Here is a 19,697-nt window from a genome sequence, read left to right on the forward strand (position 1 = left end):
TAATATTAGAAGATCATTTTGTAATATTAAAAAATGTGACTGATTTTCAAATATTACAAATTCATTTTCTAATATTAAAAAATGTGTGATATTTTAAAATATTACTAAATCAGGAATTTATAATATTAGAAAATGAATTTTTAATATCAGAAAGTGATTTATGATATTAGAAAAGGAATTGGTAATATTGGTAATAAGTTTTTTTCTAATATTAAAAAATGATCTTTTAACATTACAAATTCATTTTCTAATATTACAATTTAGATTTCTAATATCACAAAACACGTTTTTAATAATTGAATTTCTAATATTAAAAAACGATTTTTTAATATAAGAAATTGATTTTCTAATATTAGAAAATGGATTTGTGGTATTCAATGAAGATTTTTTAATATTAGAAGATCATTTTGTAATGTTAAAAATGTGACTGATTTTCTAATATTACAAATTCATTTTCATTCACCCGGAGAAGCAACCAATCGGAATTGGCTGTACGATACCTGCTAAATATGAATGAGTGATGTCAGGGGTTTGAGGGAGCGAGGGTGGACTCAAAACCCTGACTTGGGATGATGCAAAATGTGTGATATTTTACAATATTACCATCCTCCTAAGTCAGGGTTTTGAGTGCACCCTCGCTCCTTGGGAGGATGCAATATTACTAAATCAGGAATTTGTAATATTAGAAAATGAATTTTTAAAATTAAAAAAATCTTTTCTAATATTAAAAAAAATGATTTTGTAATGTTAAAAATTCATTTTCTAATATTACAAAATATTGATTTTTGTCCACTTTGGCTTGCCATATTGGACGATATTTTTTTAATGTCAGTAACAGTTAGTAGTGGTTGAAATAAAGGTTCTTATTTATTTGAACGACCAAAATACCACACGGTCGAATTTGACCGGTATCATCCATCCTCCCAAGTCAGGGTTCTGAGTCCACCCTAGCTCCCTCAAACCCATGACATCACTCATTCATATTTAGCGGGTTCTTTAACGTGCGAGGAACGTGGCATCTTTCCCAACACGGTGCACCACTATGGTTTGCGGTCAGGTTTTCCGTATTATAGCCCGACAACCCCAGCATGTAACACGCCAGGGATACCCCATTCCACAACCTGGGGCACACATCCCAGTTGCTCTGAGGGCAGAGCGCCCTAACCCCCGGCTAGGGTTCTGAGCACTATTTAGTCGCCTTTTACGACAAGCTTAGCGCTGCTGCAGGCCTATTCTTTTATCACCCGGACCTGCACGGGGGCGAATGGATCAGAATGTGATGTATTGTGTGCATGCATAGAACTGATTTCACAGTGACTAATTTAGCCCCATTTGAAAAATCAAAGTACTCATGAACTGAATCAATTTATATCGATCATTTGATTTTTTACGCCTCAAATAATCGTCAAATAGTCCGTTTATATATTCCCGACTTTGGTTTCGCTTTTTTTTTTTTTTTTAAGATTTCAAGCTAAGGGAGTAACTCTCTACAAATCTGTCATCCAACAGACTGGTTTAGTGTAAAATTGGAGCCATGGACAGCAGTAGATTTCAAATTCAAATATTCAATTTATTAGAGCCGCAGTAAGTACCTTGATACTTTTAAATATTTTATTTCAAACCATTAAGGTACTTACCGAAGTTAAAATAATTCAGTTTCCAAGAAAAATGTTTATTGTTGCCCCTTTCCCCAATGAGACCGGCAACCAGGTTGTCGGGTGTTTGTTGGTGATGTCCCTTTGAAAAAAAACTTGCTACAATGGCTTGCATTCCGTGTATAAATATAAAAAGAGACTATTGCAAAAATGGGAATAAAAGGAAAATACAGGAACTGAATTCAAGTGTATCTAGACATAAGCTTATTGATGTAAAGGGTCGGTATTGAACTTTTCCATTTATTTTTAAATTCACCATTCTGATTACGAAGGTCTTTACAAAAACACACCAAAGTCATGATGCATCGTAGCAGTACACCAGTTTGCGTAATAATTAGGTTCGATGTCGGTTTACGTGGGACACCTAGATGAATGAACAAAAAACTCACCGACATACTGCGTAATTGAACAACAAAATACTAGTTCATTCATTAATTCATATCTTTATTTCCTCTTTACAGAGATTCAGTGAACAATATTATTATAACGGAATAACTGACATTATATTACATGCACAATGAACAATATTTGTATGCATAGCATGGTATAAACCATATATATACACACATATATATACAAGTCACATCATGATTTCAAAGACATGTATACCTTCTATACTATCTTAGTGTGTATTAGATCATCTTGTCGCTCTAGAATATTGGAGAGTACAATGAACAACGTGCGCATGGCACAGTTTGGTAAAGTTTACCAACTCGTCACTATCCAGGATTGTATTTGGTACCCTTCACAGCAAAATTTGATATTTCGTCTCATCATTATAATTGTCAAGTTCTATGAACAACTGCAGAGGATAATTGTCAATTACAATATCCCACCAAACATCTTGTAGAATCCAAGTCGACGAACAATTCAAGCATGCATGGATATAAATATCTTGGAACGGTATGTTGCAGTAAGTACATACACCCCAAGATGAATATGGAATTTCTGCCCAAAGTTTTGTAATAAAATAAGATCACTTAATTTCCGAAAACGTTTTTGAATTCTTCCAGAAAAGGACTAATTGAATACTATAGTGATGTTTGCTTCTCATCAATTGCATTATTAACTACAGATTTCCATACAGATTTAGGAGAAAAGTCACCATCTAGGATGTAGTCTAATAGGTACCCAAGTAGACCATATTTACCAAGAATATCAACAATACTTGGAATGAATCCATAATGTTCATGCCTGTTGTCTATCATAAACGAAAAAAGTCTTATCATAAATATCTTCTTCGACAGATAGCACTCGTTCATTTCACACAGTTTATGCAGAAATAACAGATTCTTCTTATTGAAACAAGTGTGGACACAGATTGGTATTGCCCGAGGGGCAAGTATGGACGCAGAATGGTATTGCTCAAAGAGCAAATTTGAACATACATACGTTTTGTCTGAAAGGGGTAACCAATGGAACAAAGATTCTATATTATAAACTATATCAAGAGGCGCTGTCAGTACCATTTGGTTTCAGAACCAACATAACGTGTATGCATGTACATTCAGCACTTCACAACACTGTCATTAACTTTTCTTTAGAATCGTTATTTATATGTATAAAAAGGTCTGAAAAATTCCGAGCGATGTTAGAACTGTCAAATTTGCGATGCAAATTTTTGGTCGTTCCCTCCGTGGGACTCCCAACTCGTACCGCTGTGACATCTAAGGCAACACCGCCTGCACAAACTTCAGCGCCCTAGACCACTCGGCCATATAAAAATATAGCTTTCGCTGGCCGGGTCATTCCTATTCGTAGGATTAATCTAGGGCTATAACTTAGTACACGATGTATGGTAGTACGGGACAGTTCACTTTAGATGTTATTATGTAGGATAGAGGATCAAATTAATGATGCATGTCACAATAAATCAATATTATACAAACGTCATCTATGGCAACACCTCTTGCACAAAGTGTACTAAGTACAGCCCTAGATTAATCCTACGATTATATAGCCTAGCTGGCCGAGTGGTCTAGGACGCCGGATTTTGTGCAGGCGGTGTTGCCATAGATGTCACAGCAGTTCGAGTCCCGCGGAGGGAACGACCAAAAATTTGCATCGCAAAATTTGACAGTTCTAACATCGTTGGGAATTTTTCAGACCCTTCTTTACGTTTATATATCTTCCCTGTATCAATTTGATCCGATGGAGCAGTGTAGCGAATGGAGTCGTCACATTCTGAGACGTTTATATATATTGTAACGGTTTAGACGCCTTTCAGTCCGCCCCTGTTCAGGTCCGGGTGTGAAAAGAATAGGCCTGCAGCAGCGCTAAGGTTGTCGTAAAAGGCGACTAAATAGTGCTCAGAACCCTAGCCGGGGGTTAGGGCGCTCTGCCCTCAGAGCAACTGGGATGTGTGCCCCAGGTGGTAGAATGGGGTATCCCTGGCGTGTTACATGCTGGGGTTGTCGGGCTATAATACGGAAAACCTGACCGCAAACCATAGTGGTGCACCGTGTTGGGAAAGATGCCACGTTCCTCGCACGTTAAAGAACCCTACTGTGGTATTCTCCCGGAGTAGGAACCATTTGGCTCCGCCACAGGAGGCTAAATTGCCCGACCCTACCCATCTCTTCCTATTTCCAGTGACAATAAAAATTTGTCGACCCCATTGTCCTTGTGTCCCATCCCTTATAATGATCTCAACATCTGGTAAGGATACTTTCCTAAGGAACCATAATCATAAATAGCGTCAACTAACCGTATCATTTCAACAGGACGTAAAATTAAGCGTTACGACTTGTAAATCTCAATGTAAACAGACCGAAATAGATCGATAAATATTACTAATCAAGTCAAAATTAAGGTAATATCACTTTCCATGACTAATACGACAATCGTAATCGAAATAAATGCATGAGGGGGTTACCAATTTGTAACAATATATAGACAATTGATGTAAGAAGTTGGAATTCCGTTCTTTCATACCACAAGCCAAGTCAGAAAAAAAGCTTGCCAGACAATCTCTAGCACTACTTTAGTAATAAATAGACCTAGGCCTAAAAAATAATGATTCCGGTCACCCTACCGACCCTCCTTCAGACCCCCTACTCATAAGTTTTTATTTGAAATGTTGAAGAAGAAAAAAATAACGTAAAAATGTCTTTCAGAAAAAAAAGAAGAAACTTGAAAACACACATGCCATGAGTATGCTCTTGGTCGTGGATAATCCCTTTTTGGAATTCGGCACTTAAACTTTTTTTTTGTTGGTTTTTGTTTTTACCACCTCCGCCAAAACAAAAAAACTACACATGCGCCGAATCCCAAAAGGGATTAGGTTGTGGACTAAGTCTATTTCATGTTTAGTCTTTGAATATATGGTTTTCACTGTATCTTTATGACTAATTTCATTTAAAAAATATCAAATGAAAATTAAAAAAAAACCATACCTACCGACCCTACAATATTTTAGAATAAGCGCCAAAGTATTAGGATATAATTTCAACAATTATTCCTGGTGCAGACAATGGTAGCAATGCACTTTTAACGTCCTAGAGCACCTGCAGCTCTATTATCTTAGCACATAACCAAAAATGGACCAACAGTATAATTATTACAAAAAGCAATATCAATAGACCACTGACTGATACCGCTGTAACCGGTAACCGTACTAAAAATACACGATACATTGAGTGATACATCGGGAGGGTTTCAGGGGTTATGTACCCTTATGTACAACGTTTGCCCCAAAAATGTGTGGTAAATGATAGCTTAGAACCCCTTTCTCTATGTAAGTTTCTTGATCGGATCCAGTGTCCCCTTTTTTGTACATATTTGGATCCGCTAGAACCTACATGAAATATCTGAAGACAGCTTCAGCATTCCTCTTTATACAAATGTATTTCATTTTCTATGATCAATGAATATTTATAGCCTCGCTGGGTTTTCACTTCTAGCTAAACATTAAATGGTTTATTATGCGTCTAAAAATAAATAAACAACTTCAACATATCGACAGTGAACGACTAAACAGGTATTGATAAGAGTTTAGAGGTCAACTATTTTTCCGACGCAGTCGGTATAGTTTCGCTTTTTATCAATTTAGATCGAAGATCAGAATTGATATAGCAGTCACCAGAGCTTTTAGAATTTTAAATCCTGATAGCATCAGCAATTAACTAACACTACCGCAGGAAAATAGTCCCGTTGGCATTCCCCATTAAGGTTCAAATGCAGATTGTTAGGTCCACTTCGTAGGTATTTCTTATATATCAAATTTAATTCTATGTTATATACTCCAATAAACAAACCAAATATCAACTTTTACTGCGAACTAAATCTGCTGATTAATTAGATTTGTATTAACAACGATCCAATTAAAAGTAGTTGACCTCTAACCTCTTATCAGTACTGCATCTGTTTATTTTTATACGTTTACCCGATTAAGCCAGTTGCCCATCTATGTTCAGACGCATAATAAACCATTTGATGTTTAGCTAGAAATGAAAACCCTGCAAGATTATAAATAGCTATCAATCATAGAATTGAAATATGAAGAGGAATGCTGAGTACCAATTGAAATACCAGATATTCTATGCACACTCTGGCGGATAAAAGGGGAAGTGGTTCCGATCAAGAAACTTGTATAAAGAAAGGGGTTTCAGGCTATTACTTGCCCTCATCGTTTGGTCATTTTTTAAGAATCCATCCTGACGTATCACCTACTGTATCGTGTAGTTTTATTACAGTTATCGCCTCGTGACATCTGAAGCCCGTAGATGACAAATTCATGAAACTTTGCGTAGACGATGACATAGGAATTTCGATAATGCATTTCTCTGAAATTGTGTCATTTTTGGGGTCATGTGTTATTGCTTTTTCTTGGCTACTATATTATAAATGTAGGTGGTCCATGTCTTAAAAGTGCATGGCTAATGTTTCCTGCACCAGACATGAATGATGAAATTATATTATAAGACATTATCGTTAATGTTTATTTTCGTGTCTGTGGAGCTATAGCTAGGCGCGCAGAAACTAAGCGCTTTTACATGACACATAGACGTCTATGGAATAACTTGTAGCACTTGAGCTATTAAGCTTATCAACTGAGAAATGTATCTTGTTGATAGAAACATTTAAGGATATGATTTATTTCAATTTTTGCGGATTAAGTGTAAATGATTTAACAGACAGTTTCGGCCTGGAGGTCGATAAATTGAATTTCGACCTGAAAATTAAAAAGAAAACTGGGAATGGCCAACTAGTAGTTTGAAGTTCAGTTATGCACTATGTCCGAGGCATTTGTATTCATTCATCTAAGTGTTCTATGTAAACCGATATCGAACCTGAATACATGTATTACCTAAACTGGCGCACTGGTACGATGCATTTTGGTGTGTTTCGTAATCAGAATAATGAATTTAAAAAATAAAACAAATAGATTGATATTACACATGTATAGTAATATCAAGCTTGTGTTAAGTTACGTTTGATTTCGATCCCCGTGCTTTTCTTTTATCCCAAATTTTTGCAATTTACGATTATTTGAGGCATAAAAATTCAAGCGAGCGATATAAATTGATTCAGTACATGAGTACTTTGATTACCATTTGACCTTAAAGATGCTCTTCTATGGAAACGGAAGAAGTCACCTGGTCGCAATTCCCGATTGGCCAAATGCTGGTAACTTAGTGGCATTCGAAAAAAACAGTATCGAAAATTGAAATTGCGTGCCATGTGTTATTTTCTAGAATGAATTTTAGAAATTTTTAAGTAAAAAGAACAAAATTTTACCGCGTCAACTATCTTTTTTAAAGATAGTACTTGTTAAAGACTGGATCGTTGTTAATACAAATGTATTGTCACTTGTGTGTGCAGTCCTGTCTGTATTTTAAACTAAATAGAGTACGCCAATTGGACTATTTTACTGCGGTAGTGTAAGATAATTGCCGAGATGCTATTAGGCTTTACAAATCTCAAGGCTCTGGCGACTGCGTTCTAAATTGATAAGAAATCTTGTTAGTAAAAAGCATTCAAACTGTTCATTCAGATATCCCATGTCGCACAGCTCTATGGTGCAAGTACTATTTCATTGCTCATATCTTTGATAAAGTACAGAGATCGGAAGAGCAAGTCCTCTGGCGCCGGTTTGCCCGGTGGCGTTTGTCATCTCGCTTGATTCCCTATTGTGCTCAGGCATTTTTATTTCTGTTTTTCTTCTAAAAACATCAAATTATCCCACTACTGGTGCTTCTGCATTTTTGCCGATATTTAACTTGTTTTGCATTGTGTCTTAACGGAAGTGGTTTTCTGTTCATGATAGTCCCTGATCTATATTTCATTGGGTCCGAAATGATTTAGGGACGAGTTGAACACTCATCAAACGTTTTACAGGTGCCCGGTTATCACACAACTATACTGGTTCCTAAAAAATATTACATGATAATATTTTTTTTCTAAATTGAGTTTGACGATTTCAAGAGTCCCCAGTCATATCATATGTACAGTTGTCTAATTTCTTTGGCTATGTATGTGATTGCAGTGTGTATTCTTACACAATACACAACTAACGGCATTATTATCAGATTGTACTTGTATACTTACAATTTGTCTTCTGTTCTGTGTAGCTGTATCAGGAAGAAACATTTCTGCAGTTTATTTTATATTTTAGGGTTTATTAGTATTAAGAGATTGAGATTGTCCATTTAGACAGATCCTATGATGTGTAGGTGGCACAATGTAGTTTTTATCCCACCACATTTTGTTTGTTTCTTTTTAACATGTTGAGAACAACATTCAAAATATGAATTTAGGGTTAACACCCCATTTGCCTTTTGGGTACTGCCACTCATGTGATGGCTTTTTTTATTGATTATAAAATTTGAAAGTTAGAAATTGTCATAAGTCATTTAAAAATGGAAATGTTTATTGTATTCGAAGTATATTTTCTGAAGAATTTTTTTTTCATCATATAGTTGCGCTTGTGGGCCTCAAAATATTGCATTTTACTTGGGTCTGTAACTTTTGAAATAATAAAAATAAAAATATATTTCCTTTGCAAAAGTTACTTAAATTACACAAATATTCCCACCTTTTAATAATATTTCATATTTAGAATACTCTAATTTTTGGATAAAAAAAAACCCCACCCTATGATGGATAGTACCCCAAACTGATATAATCCAAATTTCATGTGTTGTTCCCTACCTGTTATCAAATTGGGAACTAGCCCTTAAATGGTGTATTATGCTAGAGACCTATAATTAGAGATAAGGAACTTGTTAGTTAGCCAGTTAATCAATAAAATTATCACCCATCGGAGAATGAGATTCTCTGACCTTTCCACTTATTTATTTTACTTCTTTTTCCCCTTTTGATTAAGTGGTCTGAAATAAATTGTAGCAGACGCCTAGAAGACATAAAAATGTGGAACTGAAGATTTTATTCAATCATCTTTAAAAACAAAAAAAGTGATAGGTTAATGTGAAAATATTGAATTTAATTTTGAATTATTTTCAATTTCATAAAAATCAGGGGTAAGTAACCTTTCTGCAATACTTTTTTTTGTTTGTTTTGGTAGAAAAAAATGTGGTACGAACATGAAGATAAGGTATGTAGAATGGGAAACTTAAGGTTTTATTTTGATATTTCCAATACTTTTTTAGTTGTGATCATTTAAAGTCAAGTTGTCATTGTCGATTAAGTAAGTATGAGATCTTGCTCCCTGCCGTGTGATATTGTGAGATTTCAGTTAGTTGCAAATCTCTTTAATTTTGGTATTTTGGTACATTATTGTGGGCTATCGAAGGCTTTAGTTGAAGATAAAGTGCACAGTTTTCAATAAAATTCCTTATATTTACAAGGATTTTTTTACTACTTTCTAAGGCCGCACTTATATTTTAGTGCCACCATATTGACAAACCACAGACATTTAATTCTTTTACACAAATAATGATAAAACCAATTAAGAAATTATTTTTTCTTGTACACATTTCTCGCACCCTCATATATGTTTTTGAACAGAGAATTAAATTAGTTAGATATAGGAAATAGAAAAATTACATACTGAGGTTTGCAAATATGCTCTAGGAGTCGAAATGATGCATGAGAACTAAGTAGTTATCCTATATTTTGTTTTTATATGATAAGATACTGATGTCACATTGTAAATTTAAGTGAATATGAATATAATAAATACAAAAAAAAAGAGAAGTATATTATACTGTTAATAAAGTCAAATCTTTTTGAAGGAAAAGTTAAAAAAAATCTGGTAAGACAGTGTTAATAATGATAACAGAAATAATCCCTTAAGTAAAAATAAATATTTTCAAATTTTAACCATACATATGTATTTACTTCTTAGTTATACACAAGGAAGACAACTTCTCACAAAATTTCAAACAAGCTCTTATGCATTAATTATTGAAAGAAGCAGGTATTTAGTTTTGAAATTAGAAGACAGATTGTGTAATTTATGTAACAGTGAAATTTAAGAAAGAAAACATTTTAACAAGTTGTTTACTTTTAAATATTCGTAGAATTTGGAAATAATTGTAGAAAAATTTCATTTGAAGGTACACTGATTAATATAAACCTATCATTACAAAAATAATGTTAATATGTACCCAATCTATTAAATCATCGGTGTTTTATGTAAGTTTAATAAAATATCTTGTGTCTATGAACATCAGAATCTGATCTTTCATTGCGTGTTACAAAAGTAACCATTGATGTCCAGTGATTTCTATGATACTTCTGTCCAGGCATGTCCCATCTCAATACAAGTTAGTATACGATTTTTAAAAAATAAAAATTAAGCTTATGGTTTTCAATAAAATTTCTTTCCAATACTACATTAGGGGGAAATTCCCACAAAACCAATACAAAATTTAGAAACTTCAATTTAAAGATGTAAGATTTGTGGGAGTTTTTAGGTTGAAATTTCTTTATTTTCTGTGAAAAATACTAAATAATTGAATTTTTAAATATAAATTTGTTTTAACATAAAAATCTCCTACATGTCACAGCCATAATGGGGAAGAATGAACTGTTCCCAACATTGAACTGTTGCACCTGGTCCATGCTCCCAGTTTTTAGTGGAGTCTGAGTTGCGCATTTGCTTTTGTTACTTTGTATGTATGATTTTAAGTTACTTTATGTTCTTTGTTGTGTATGGTGTTTTCCATGTCTGGTCTTTGTCCCTGGATTACATTCTTTTGATTACCGCTATAACCTTGGTTCCCTTGATTACTCTCTCATTAACAGGTGTGATACTTTGTCAATAACAGTGTAACACTGGTATATTTTAAAAAAGATTCACAATTCACCCTTAATTACCTATTATATATTTATTAATGTTGAAACAGTGAAAGATTCTAATTGTTGTTATTACCTTTAATTTTGTATGAACTTTCTTTAAATAAGTGTTACATCATTTATATTACAGATCATGGATGATGTCAAAAGATCCAACACAGGTGAGATTTGTTTTCTCTGCCATCAAAATCTGTATATTATATATCATGCCAGGCGATACTTTGGACTGGTGTGAATCACGACGGAAACATGGGTTGGAAATAAGTGTTTCCTTGTGCATATAATTAATTATACACATTATAATTGGTGAGGAAGTTGAATGTTAGTTATTTTTTCACGAGGTTTAAAAAAAACAATTACTTCTGTCTTTTCTTTTTGGAAACTTTGTTTGTGTTCCATGTAGACTGTACTGTAACAGAAATCTCTCATATTTACAAGTAATGATGTTTTGTAATTATTAAGAAAACATAAGATTTATGGCCCAAGGTTGCAAAAAATTTTACACTACAGAATGCATTGCAATGCTCCATGGTTTTTACATTGATGAAAAACACTTAAAATATGGACCTGTGGCTATATTTTATTGTCTCAGATTATATAGATTTTTAAGATATGTTTTTATTGGAACAGAGTCAGAAAATGTCACGTACACATAGAAACAAAGAAAAAACACATAAATAAGAAAGGGATCAACTAAGATTACTAAAAAACTTCAAATGAAAAGCATGTGTTCTGAAGTTGCATCTCTAAGCCCCTTTGAACAGCACAAAATATCTAAGAGTAAACAAGGGAACCAAGATTCTTGTGGAAATCAAAAGAGTGTAATCTAGGGACACCACATAGGGAAAACAGACACATAACAAAGGACATAAATTAACCTAAATTATGCATGTATGTACAAAGCAACATAAGTAAATAAGCAACTCAGACTCCACTAAAAACTGGGAGCATGGACCAGGTGCACCGGTAGGGTAAGCATCCTCTGCTTTTCTAGAAACACCTGCCAAGTTATTCATAAAAAGTCTGGGCTAGACGAAAGAGGAAAGAAAAACTAAACTCATGGTGCAGATGGATACACCATAACGATCCACCAGTTTATGATGATCCTGTTCCAGAAGCCTAACTGTAAGAAGTCTAGCACGATACAAAAAGTCTGCATAGTCATGGCAAGTTCTGGCATAACATATGAATTGCAGTATTTGAACTCCATATATGCAGGTGCTGAAGGGATGTTACCACAGATGAAAGGAAAGTTGACAATTCAGAATGAAAAGTCATCACGTTTGTCATATGGTTTGGTCAGTGGTTTTTCTTTATTGTCAATCTAAAAGTGTAGGTCTAGATATGAGGCTGACTTCACAGTGTCTGTAGTATTCTTTTTCTCAAGTTCTTTTGGGTAGATGCGCTGAATAAAATCCACAAATCTAGAATTGTTTTATGATAAAACATCATCTACCATATATAGGGGAAAATGAGATCATATGATTCTTATATTGACCATTTGATTATAAGTGTGTGTTAGTGACTACTGTTTTTTCTTTATATGTTTAGCTTGCAAAAAGCTAGCTGGTGTTAAAAAGAAAAATTTTGTCATTCCTGATAAAAGGTCTAGTTTTTATACACTGGCGTGCAAAGTGGTGAGGTATTATGTGATACCCTTCGAAAAGTGGTGTATCTGTCCATCAGTCTGTCCGTCTCCTGACAGTTTCCAGATGATTACTTGAGAATGGATAAATGAAAACTCAGTACAGTTAAGAACCATAAAATATAGGACAAGTTTAATTTTCTGCAAAATCTAAAATGTAGTTTCCAAGTTTGTCATTTTGAAGATTTTACCATCCCCCTTTTTTCACCATTACATGGCGGGGTATCACTATATATTCCATTAATGCCCTATTTTTGTCAAAGGTAGCATTTTTACAATCTTGAAAAATGTGCAATCATTAAAATATGAAAATGGCATAGTAAGTGTTTTATTCAATGACAAAGATATTGGCAACATAGGACATTGTTAGGACAGATTTTCAAATGATGTCTATTATATATATTTTTGTGATGTAAAATTGCCATGATTGGAACAAAGTGTACCTTATCTGATCATGTATACAATGTATATATTTTACAGATGTCAGGCATGCCCAAGCATTGTTATTTGAGCACATTATAATGTATAGGAGAAATGCTGATACAGAAATGTTATTTGAAAAGTACAAGGACATACTAGACTTGGAAATATTTATTGGTTAGTAGTCATAATTTTTATACAATTGTATGTGCTGTGTTGTATTTTTCACCCGAACTACATGTATAATTATTTTGTTATAGGAATTCGTCAACTAAATAGTCAAGCTCCTGTACATTGTTCTTTTGAAGTTACAGTCAAGCTCAAATAAGTTATCTTGTTTTTTTAAATAGTAAACATGTAAATAATATGATGTTTATGATAGAAGTTGTAACTAAACAGGAACTGCTTAATAATTTTCATTTAAAATTCTTGCAGAGACCGATAAAACATGCAACTGTGCAAAATTATTTGAATGTGTACCTTACACTCCACTACCTGAAGATACAGAAGAGGTGGAAAACATGTTTTCTACAGTGTTTGAGGACATACGAACTGGAGTCTGTCATTGTCATGTCAATGAAAGTGATAGACTGTTGGATTGTAAACCTTCCTTAAATCTTATACATGTTGCATGTGGTCTTGGAAATCTGGAGACCGTCAAACTTCTGTTGAAGTATGGGTGTAACTTAAATGTAAGAACTGAGTTGTTCAGAAGGACAGCTTTACATGTAGCAGTAAAGAAACATCAACTAGATATTGTGGATTTCTTAATCTCTCATGATGTGGATGTGAATGCCCAGAGTAACCCAGACAAGATCACTCCATTAACACTAGCCATGGTCAGTCGATACAAAGACATAGTTGAGCGTTTATTACAAGTAAAAACAATTGACTTGGAAAAAAGTAATGTTAACAATGAAAGCCCTTTGATATTGGCAATGCACTTAGTGGATGAAGAAATATTTGGAATGCTTCTGGATGCAGGTGCTAATCCTAACTCTGTAGATGACAGAGGAAACACTGCTTTAATGTTAGGTACTGTTCGTGGGTCTTATTATGTTAAGAAATTGATAGCCAAAGGTGTCAATCTGAATGCTAGGAACAGAAGACAAGAAACTGCATTATTCTTTGCAACTTATATTGGTATGTACCGGTACTTGTTAATTAGTTATAAATGTAAAATATGGTTGCCTATACATGCCTTTTTTTAGCTTATCTTATAGATTTTTTTGTAGATATCTTACTCATAAAATTTGGGACTCAGACTTAAATATTTATTTATATTTTGCTTTGTATTGTATTACAGAAGATAAAATCAGGTTTCGCTAATACATTAACAATATCATGTACATGTGATACTTGAGTAAAATTTTTTGAAGGGAGTTCACTTCTTAACTACAATAACAAGTAAATTATTTTCCTATTCAGAAAATGAAGAAATAGTTGACATGTTAGCTAAGGCAGGAGCAGATCTGAATTTGACCTCCAATGATGGCACCACAGCTCTATTGACTGCATGTTATCAAGGTTCCACAAAGATTGTCAAAATACTGGTGGATTATAAGGTAGACATCCAAGCCAGCAACCCACAGAGGTATTCCTCAATCCACATAGCTGCATGGAATGGCTACTTCCAAATAGTTAATATTTTGCTAAATGCTGGTATGCATCATGACACTCCAACAAGGGATGGTAATACACCCCTTGCATTAGCTGCCCATGGTGGCCATCAAAGTGTTGTTAATATATTGCTACCATTAGGGTGTAATGTTAACAATGCTGATAAAGATAAGGATACTGCATTGCATTATGCTGCATATAATAACATGGTGGAAGGGGTTAAGAAACTTTTAGAATGTGGAGCTGATCCAAATTGTAAGAATAGCTATAAAGCTACACCTCTCTGGAATGCTGTTTACATGAAGCATAAGGATGTTGTCAGAGTGCTTCTTAATGCCAATGTTGAAATGGAGGTTTCAAGTGTTGGTATCAATCAACATTCCCAGAGTGACACAGCTATTCAGATATATCATGAACCTAAGTCACCTTTATATGTTGCAGTGGATCGAGGGTGTTTTGAAATTCTATTGTTATTAATAGCATCTGGTTACAATCTTCACAGAGAGGCATGGGTATTTAACAATGACCTGTATCCGAAGGAAAATTATGATATGAATACACATGCTTTATTAAAGAAGTTTTCAGCTGAGCCACCAAGACTGATAGCTGTTTGTAGAAACTTTTTCCGTAGAGGCTTGGGCCAGGAGATCCAAAAGAAAGTGCCAGATCTTGAACTTCCCATTACACTTCAGAACTATTTACTGTTAGGTGATGTGTTAAGTTAAGTATTGTATATTTGGTTTGATCTTTGTCCGTATACATTTCTTAATTAATGGTCGTTTTATACTTGACTTATTAGAGTGATATGGTGATTTTTTATTGGTTTTTACCATTAACACTTTTTTTCATATTTGTTCTATTAATGAAACTTCATTTACTACATGATCTGTGTTATTGCACACAAAGGCTAAGTCATTTGTTTAATTTATTTCCGTATATAGATACATTTGTTGCAGAATTATTCAAAACTTTTTCAAAACACCAAAACTTCACAGTGCTTTTCTTTTGTGACATTACTTTATTTTATGAACTAATTGTGATTTGAAATGTCATTTGCTGATTGTAAAATTTCAAATTTATTTGAAAATAGCAAAAAATTGTAAAAAAAATCCACAATAAATAGGATAATCTATTGTTAATTGTGTATAACAACAATATTATATAATTATGGCAACTCGGTGCATGCAGTATAATGTTTTATGGAACATTTAAAGATATATTGACCCATGGTCGAAATTGATATTGCTTAAGTGTTCCATACAGCATGATATTGCCTGCACTGGGATGTCATAATTGTTTTATCACATTTCTCTAGAAATTTCAAGAATTTCATACTCAGTTATTTTTCATCTTGATTTTTTAAACAAAATTTTGGTGTACATTTAATGTGGTATAGTCATCAGTTGTTTTATTAATACATGTATTTGTTTTTGGGTGTATTTTAAAAAGTGAACAAATGTATGCAAATACCTAATAGATATTTTACCATTAATATTGGCCTGATTCTAATGGTATTGCGATAGATAACAATTTTATAGTGAATATAAACAGCGGACGTCATCTGTGCATTATCATTTGAAATCAACATGCCAAGTGAGCAATATCACAAAATATGGGTGTGTTGGAAAAACATTGTTTATATAGAAACTATAAAATATTAAATGTAATGAAATTACTTGTGCTGAGATCAATTTGAGAATTAACTTGTAAAAGGTTGTTGTGGATGGTATTTTTAGCTCAACTGGCCAAAGGCCATGTGAGCTATTGCCATCACTTGGCGTCTGTTGTCGTCCGTTAAGAATTTTTCAAAAATCTTCTCCTCTGAAACTACTGAGCGGAATTATATGAAACTTTGCACATATGTTCCTTAGGGTATCTTGCACAAAAACTGTGTCTAGATTTTTGGTCCGTCAAAAAACATGACTGCCGTTATTAAAAATAGAAGACAGGGGTCAGACAGTATTTTTTCGCATTTATCTCCAAAACCATTAGGTTTTGCCATTTTGATGCAGGGTAAAAATGTTGAGCATGATGAGATCTATATGTGGTCAAATTTGTATTGTAATCTGTCGAGCCATATAGGAGTTATTGCCCTTTTTCGATGTCTTTTTGCTATTTTTAATATTATTTCTTTCAAAAATCTTCTTCTCTGACCCTACTTGACCAATTGGAACCAAACTTGGTATGAATGTTCCTTGGGGCATCTTGCACAAAAGTTATGTTTATTTTTTGATCCATCAAAAAACAATGCTGTCATTGCTAAAAATAGAACATAGGGGTCAGACAGTAGTTTATCGCACATATCTTCAAAACCATTACGTTTAGCCAAATTCTGACATAGGGTAAAAGTGTTGAGCATGATGAGATCTATCTGTGGTCAAATTTTCATTTTAATCTGTTAAGCCATGTAATGGTCCTTATGATAAGTCCTACCAAAGTTTTCATGTGTCAGAATTGTTAGACAACTACTTCTTAAATTGATTGCTATTGAAAGACAAACTTTTCACAAGGTGAGCGATTCAGGCATCTGGGAGCCTCTTGTTTTTACTGGTATGTCCATCAGTTCAACACTATTATACTGTTGTTGAATACTGGTATATCCTTCATTTTTTCTTCGATTTTTTATCAGACTTGGATGAATTGTTGATAACCATAAATATTTGGATGGGAGTTATTTTTTATTATTGTCCTCTCATGTGTAATCACTCTCAGGGACTGAGTGTTCAATATGAAAACAGGTGGGGTACATCAGCATGCTCATCAAGGTTCTTTTATTATTTACCCCCCCCCCCCATTTTGTAGGGCAATATAATGATACTTATCAGAAGGGTACCCATCTCTTATCCATTATTTCTCCTACACCACTAAATGGAATTTAATGAAATTTTCAGTCTTTATTATATATTCCCATTGTGCACCTTCTTTTTTTTTTATTTTGATCTGAATCAGTTTGGGTGTTTCACATAGCAAAATTTTAACTTAGTCATTTACGAATATGGGTATCCATCTCTTATCTGTTACTCCTCCTACACCACTGAAAGGAATTAAATAAAACTTTCACAGAATCTATATTACATGATCTTTATCACCATTGTGCACCCTGTAATGTACATTTTGATCCTGATCTGATTGGATGTCAAAAGGTGCATGTTTTCAAATTAGGAGTGAGGGTATCAATTTAGTGACCATTACTTGCAGTTTTCTAGTTTATAATACTCTCCTCTCAAGACATAAACTTATCCCCAGCTCTTTATTGGTTGGTGTAATAAATTGTTAAGGAAATTTTGAAGGAAACTAATAGTTAAAAGATAGAAAATCTGTCATCTGTTTTTCAACTGTCCTCTTGAATAACGTAATATTATTTGTATTTACAGTATATAGATTTTACTTACCGCTATTTGATTTTGAGATATTTGCACTTTAATGTATGTAATTTTTATAGCATTTTATAAAGATTCACTATTTCACTGATGCTTAACAAAATGAAAGAAAATATCCTCCTGGTGCCCCCTTAGATGATTCTCTCGAGATGCTGCTGTTTGTAATTTTACCATACATAGTTTTATGTAATAAAATCTTGTAAAATAATTTAAAAAATATTGCTTACATTTTTTCAAATACTATGTTCTCATTGAAAATGTATACTTTTGTATGATTTTGCAAGTTGACTAGAAAGGAGACTCCATCTACTTTTACCAATGTCAGGTCTGTTTTAGGCATATCTATATATATATATATGTCATCTGTGATTTTACCATTTTTATGTCATTCTGTGATAATAAAAAAATACTTCTGATAGTACACAAATGGAGTTTGTCACTTACAGAACAATCATTAAATGTATGATAGTGTGATGTTGAGGGGTTGGATTGGCCAGTATTTGTGGGCATTTGGTTTTTGTCTATTAATGAAAATACTTCATAGACTAGATAAGATTCTCAGATTTTCATGGTTAGACAAAAAAAAAAATCCAAACAAACAAAAATTATCAGAAAGACAAAGACCCTTCCAAAAAATAGCATTTTTATACGCCCCTCTAAGACAGGACGTATTGTAACGTTTACCGGGCTTGATTATTTGGTGTACGGTTAATGTGCTGCCACCACCTGTGTTTAAAAGATACACAGGGACCTCATAGTAAGCTAGTACTCACAGAAGAAACGATCACGATTTCTCAGATTTGTAACAGAGTGAATCTGTTCGGTTTTTAATGTGTAATTTAATAGGGAAATGATTGTATTATTGATAAGTGATACCCTGTTTAACTACAAAAGAGCGTAAAGGCGATTTGCTTGCAGTTTGGATCTCTTTACTAGTAAGACTCTCGTGTAAGTGTCAATTCACCGGTATATATGTGTGTTTTGTGATGTGCTACATTCACGAAGAAGGTAAATATGTATTAGGATCCATCTCACCAGCAAATGAATATTATTGTCAGACGATTAAATGGATTTTTGTGTTCGGTTAGGGCTGCTATTCTCTCATGTGACAATTCCTAGGATTAACTACCATGGAACCACAAAGTCAGACCAACCAGACAACTATATAGGGAAATATAAAATCTACACAAATATGGAGCAGAATATATCTATTAATTTGAGATCAATATTCAATAACAGGACAATACATTTTTCTATGTCATCAATATATAAATAACAACACAATTTATGGTCAAAATACATGTATCATAGTGCCAAGTGTTCAACCAGCTAACTTAACTGTAAAACCTACTTAATATGATTATCTAGTCATTTAACATTGTGTTACTCTTAATTAATTATAATAAAGAATAAAGAGTGATGAAATCAGTACTTCCTAGATTATCTTAGGAAATACAAGTTTTCCTTATGTAGTATATGATTAATTTATCCCTACTATACCAGAGTTTGAATTCTTTATTTAAATGCACCTTTAATACTGTCAAAAGACAAATATCATCCAAAGTCACACAGTTGAACAACCCTTACTAGGACTAGATGGGGTAAGGTCAGGCATAATTGTAATTTATTTCAGGAGAATGGGTATTAGCAATTTAAACATTCTACAACATGGAAACCCAATGTAATAGCATTAGCTAAACAAAGTTTGAGTCAACA

The 19,697-nt window shown here is 33.6% G+C and overlaps 1 protein-coding gene across 3 annotated transcripts; it reads left to right on the forward strand.

Moving 5' to 3' along the window:
- The first annotated feature begins 7,992 nt into the window (after window positions 1-7,992).
- On the forward strand, window positions 7,993-18,408 carry LOC148623512 (uncharacterized). 3 transcript variants are annotated; one of them, XM_088565367.1, is made up of 5 exons: window positions 7,993-8,128; window positions 11,047-11,077; window positions 13,042-13,158; window positions 13,417-14,124; window positions 14,410-18,408. In XM_088565367.1, the coding sequence occupies exons 2-5, from the start codon at window positions 11,050-11,052 to the stop codon at window positions 15,324-15,326; spliced, it is 1,770 nt and encodes a 589-aa protein (XP_088421493.1). In that variant the 5' UTR covers window positions 7,993-8,128; window positions 11,047-11,049; the 3' UTR covers window positions 15,327-18,408. The 3 variants fall into 3 exon arrangements, with proteins under 3 accessions (XP_088421493.1, XP_088421495.1, XP_088421494.1); XM_088565369.1 differs by lacking the exon at window positions 7,993-8,128 and adding an exon at window positions 8,155-8,325; XM_088565368.1 differs by lacking the exon at window positions 7,993-8,128 and adding an exon at window positions 8,365-10,035.
- The last annotated feature ends 1,289 nt before the right edge of the window (window positions 18,409-19,697 follow it).

This window comes from Perna viridis, chromosome 2, assembly GCF_037379345.1.
Source record: "Perna viridis isolate PV_CMFRI_1.1 ecotype Kerala chromosome 2, ASM3737934v1, whole genome shotgun sequence".
Taxonomy (NCBI): Eukaryota; Metazoa; Mollusca; class Bivalvia; order Mytilida; family Mytilidae; genus Perna; species Perna viridis.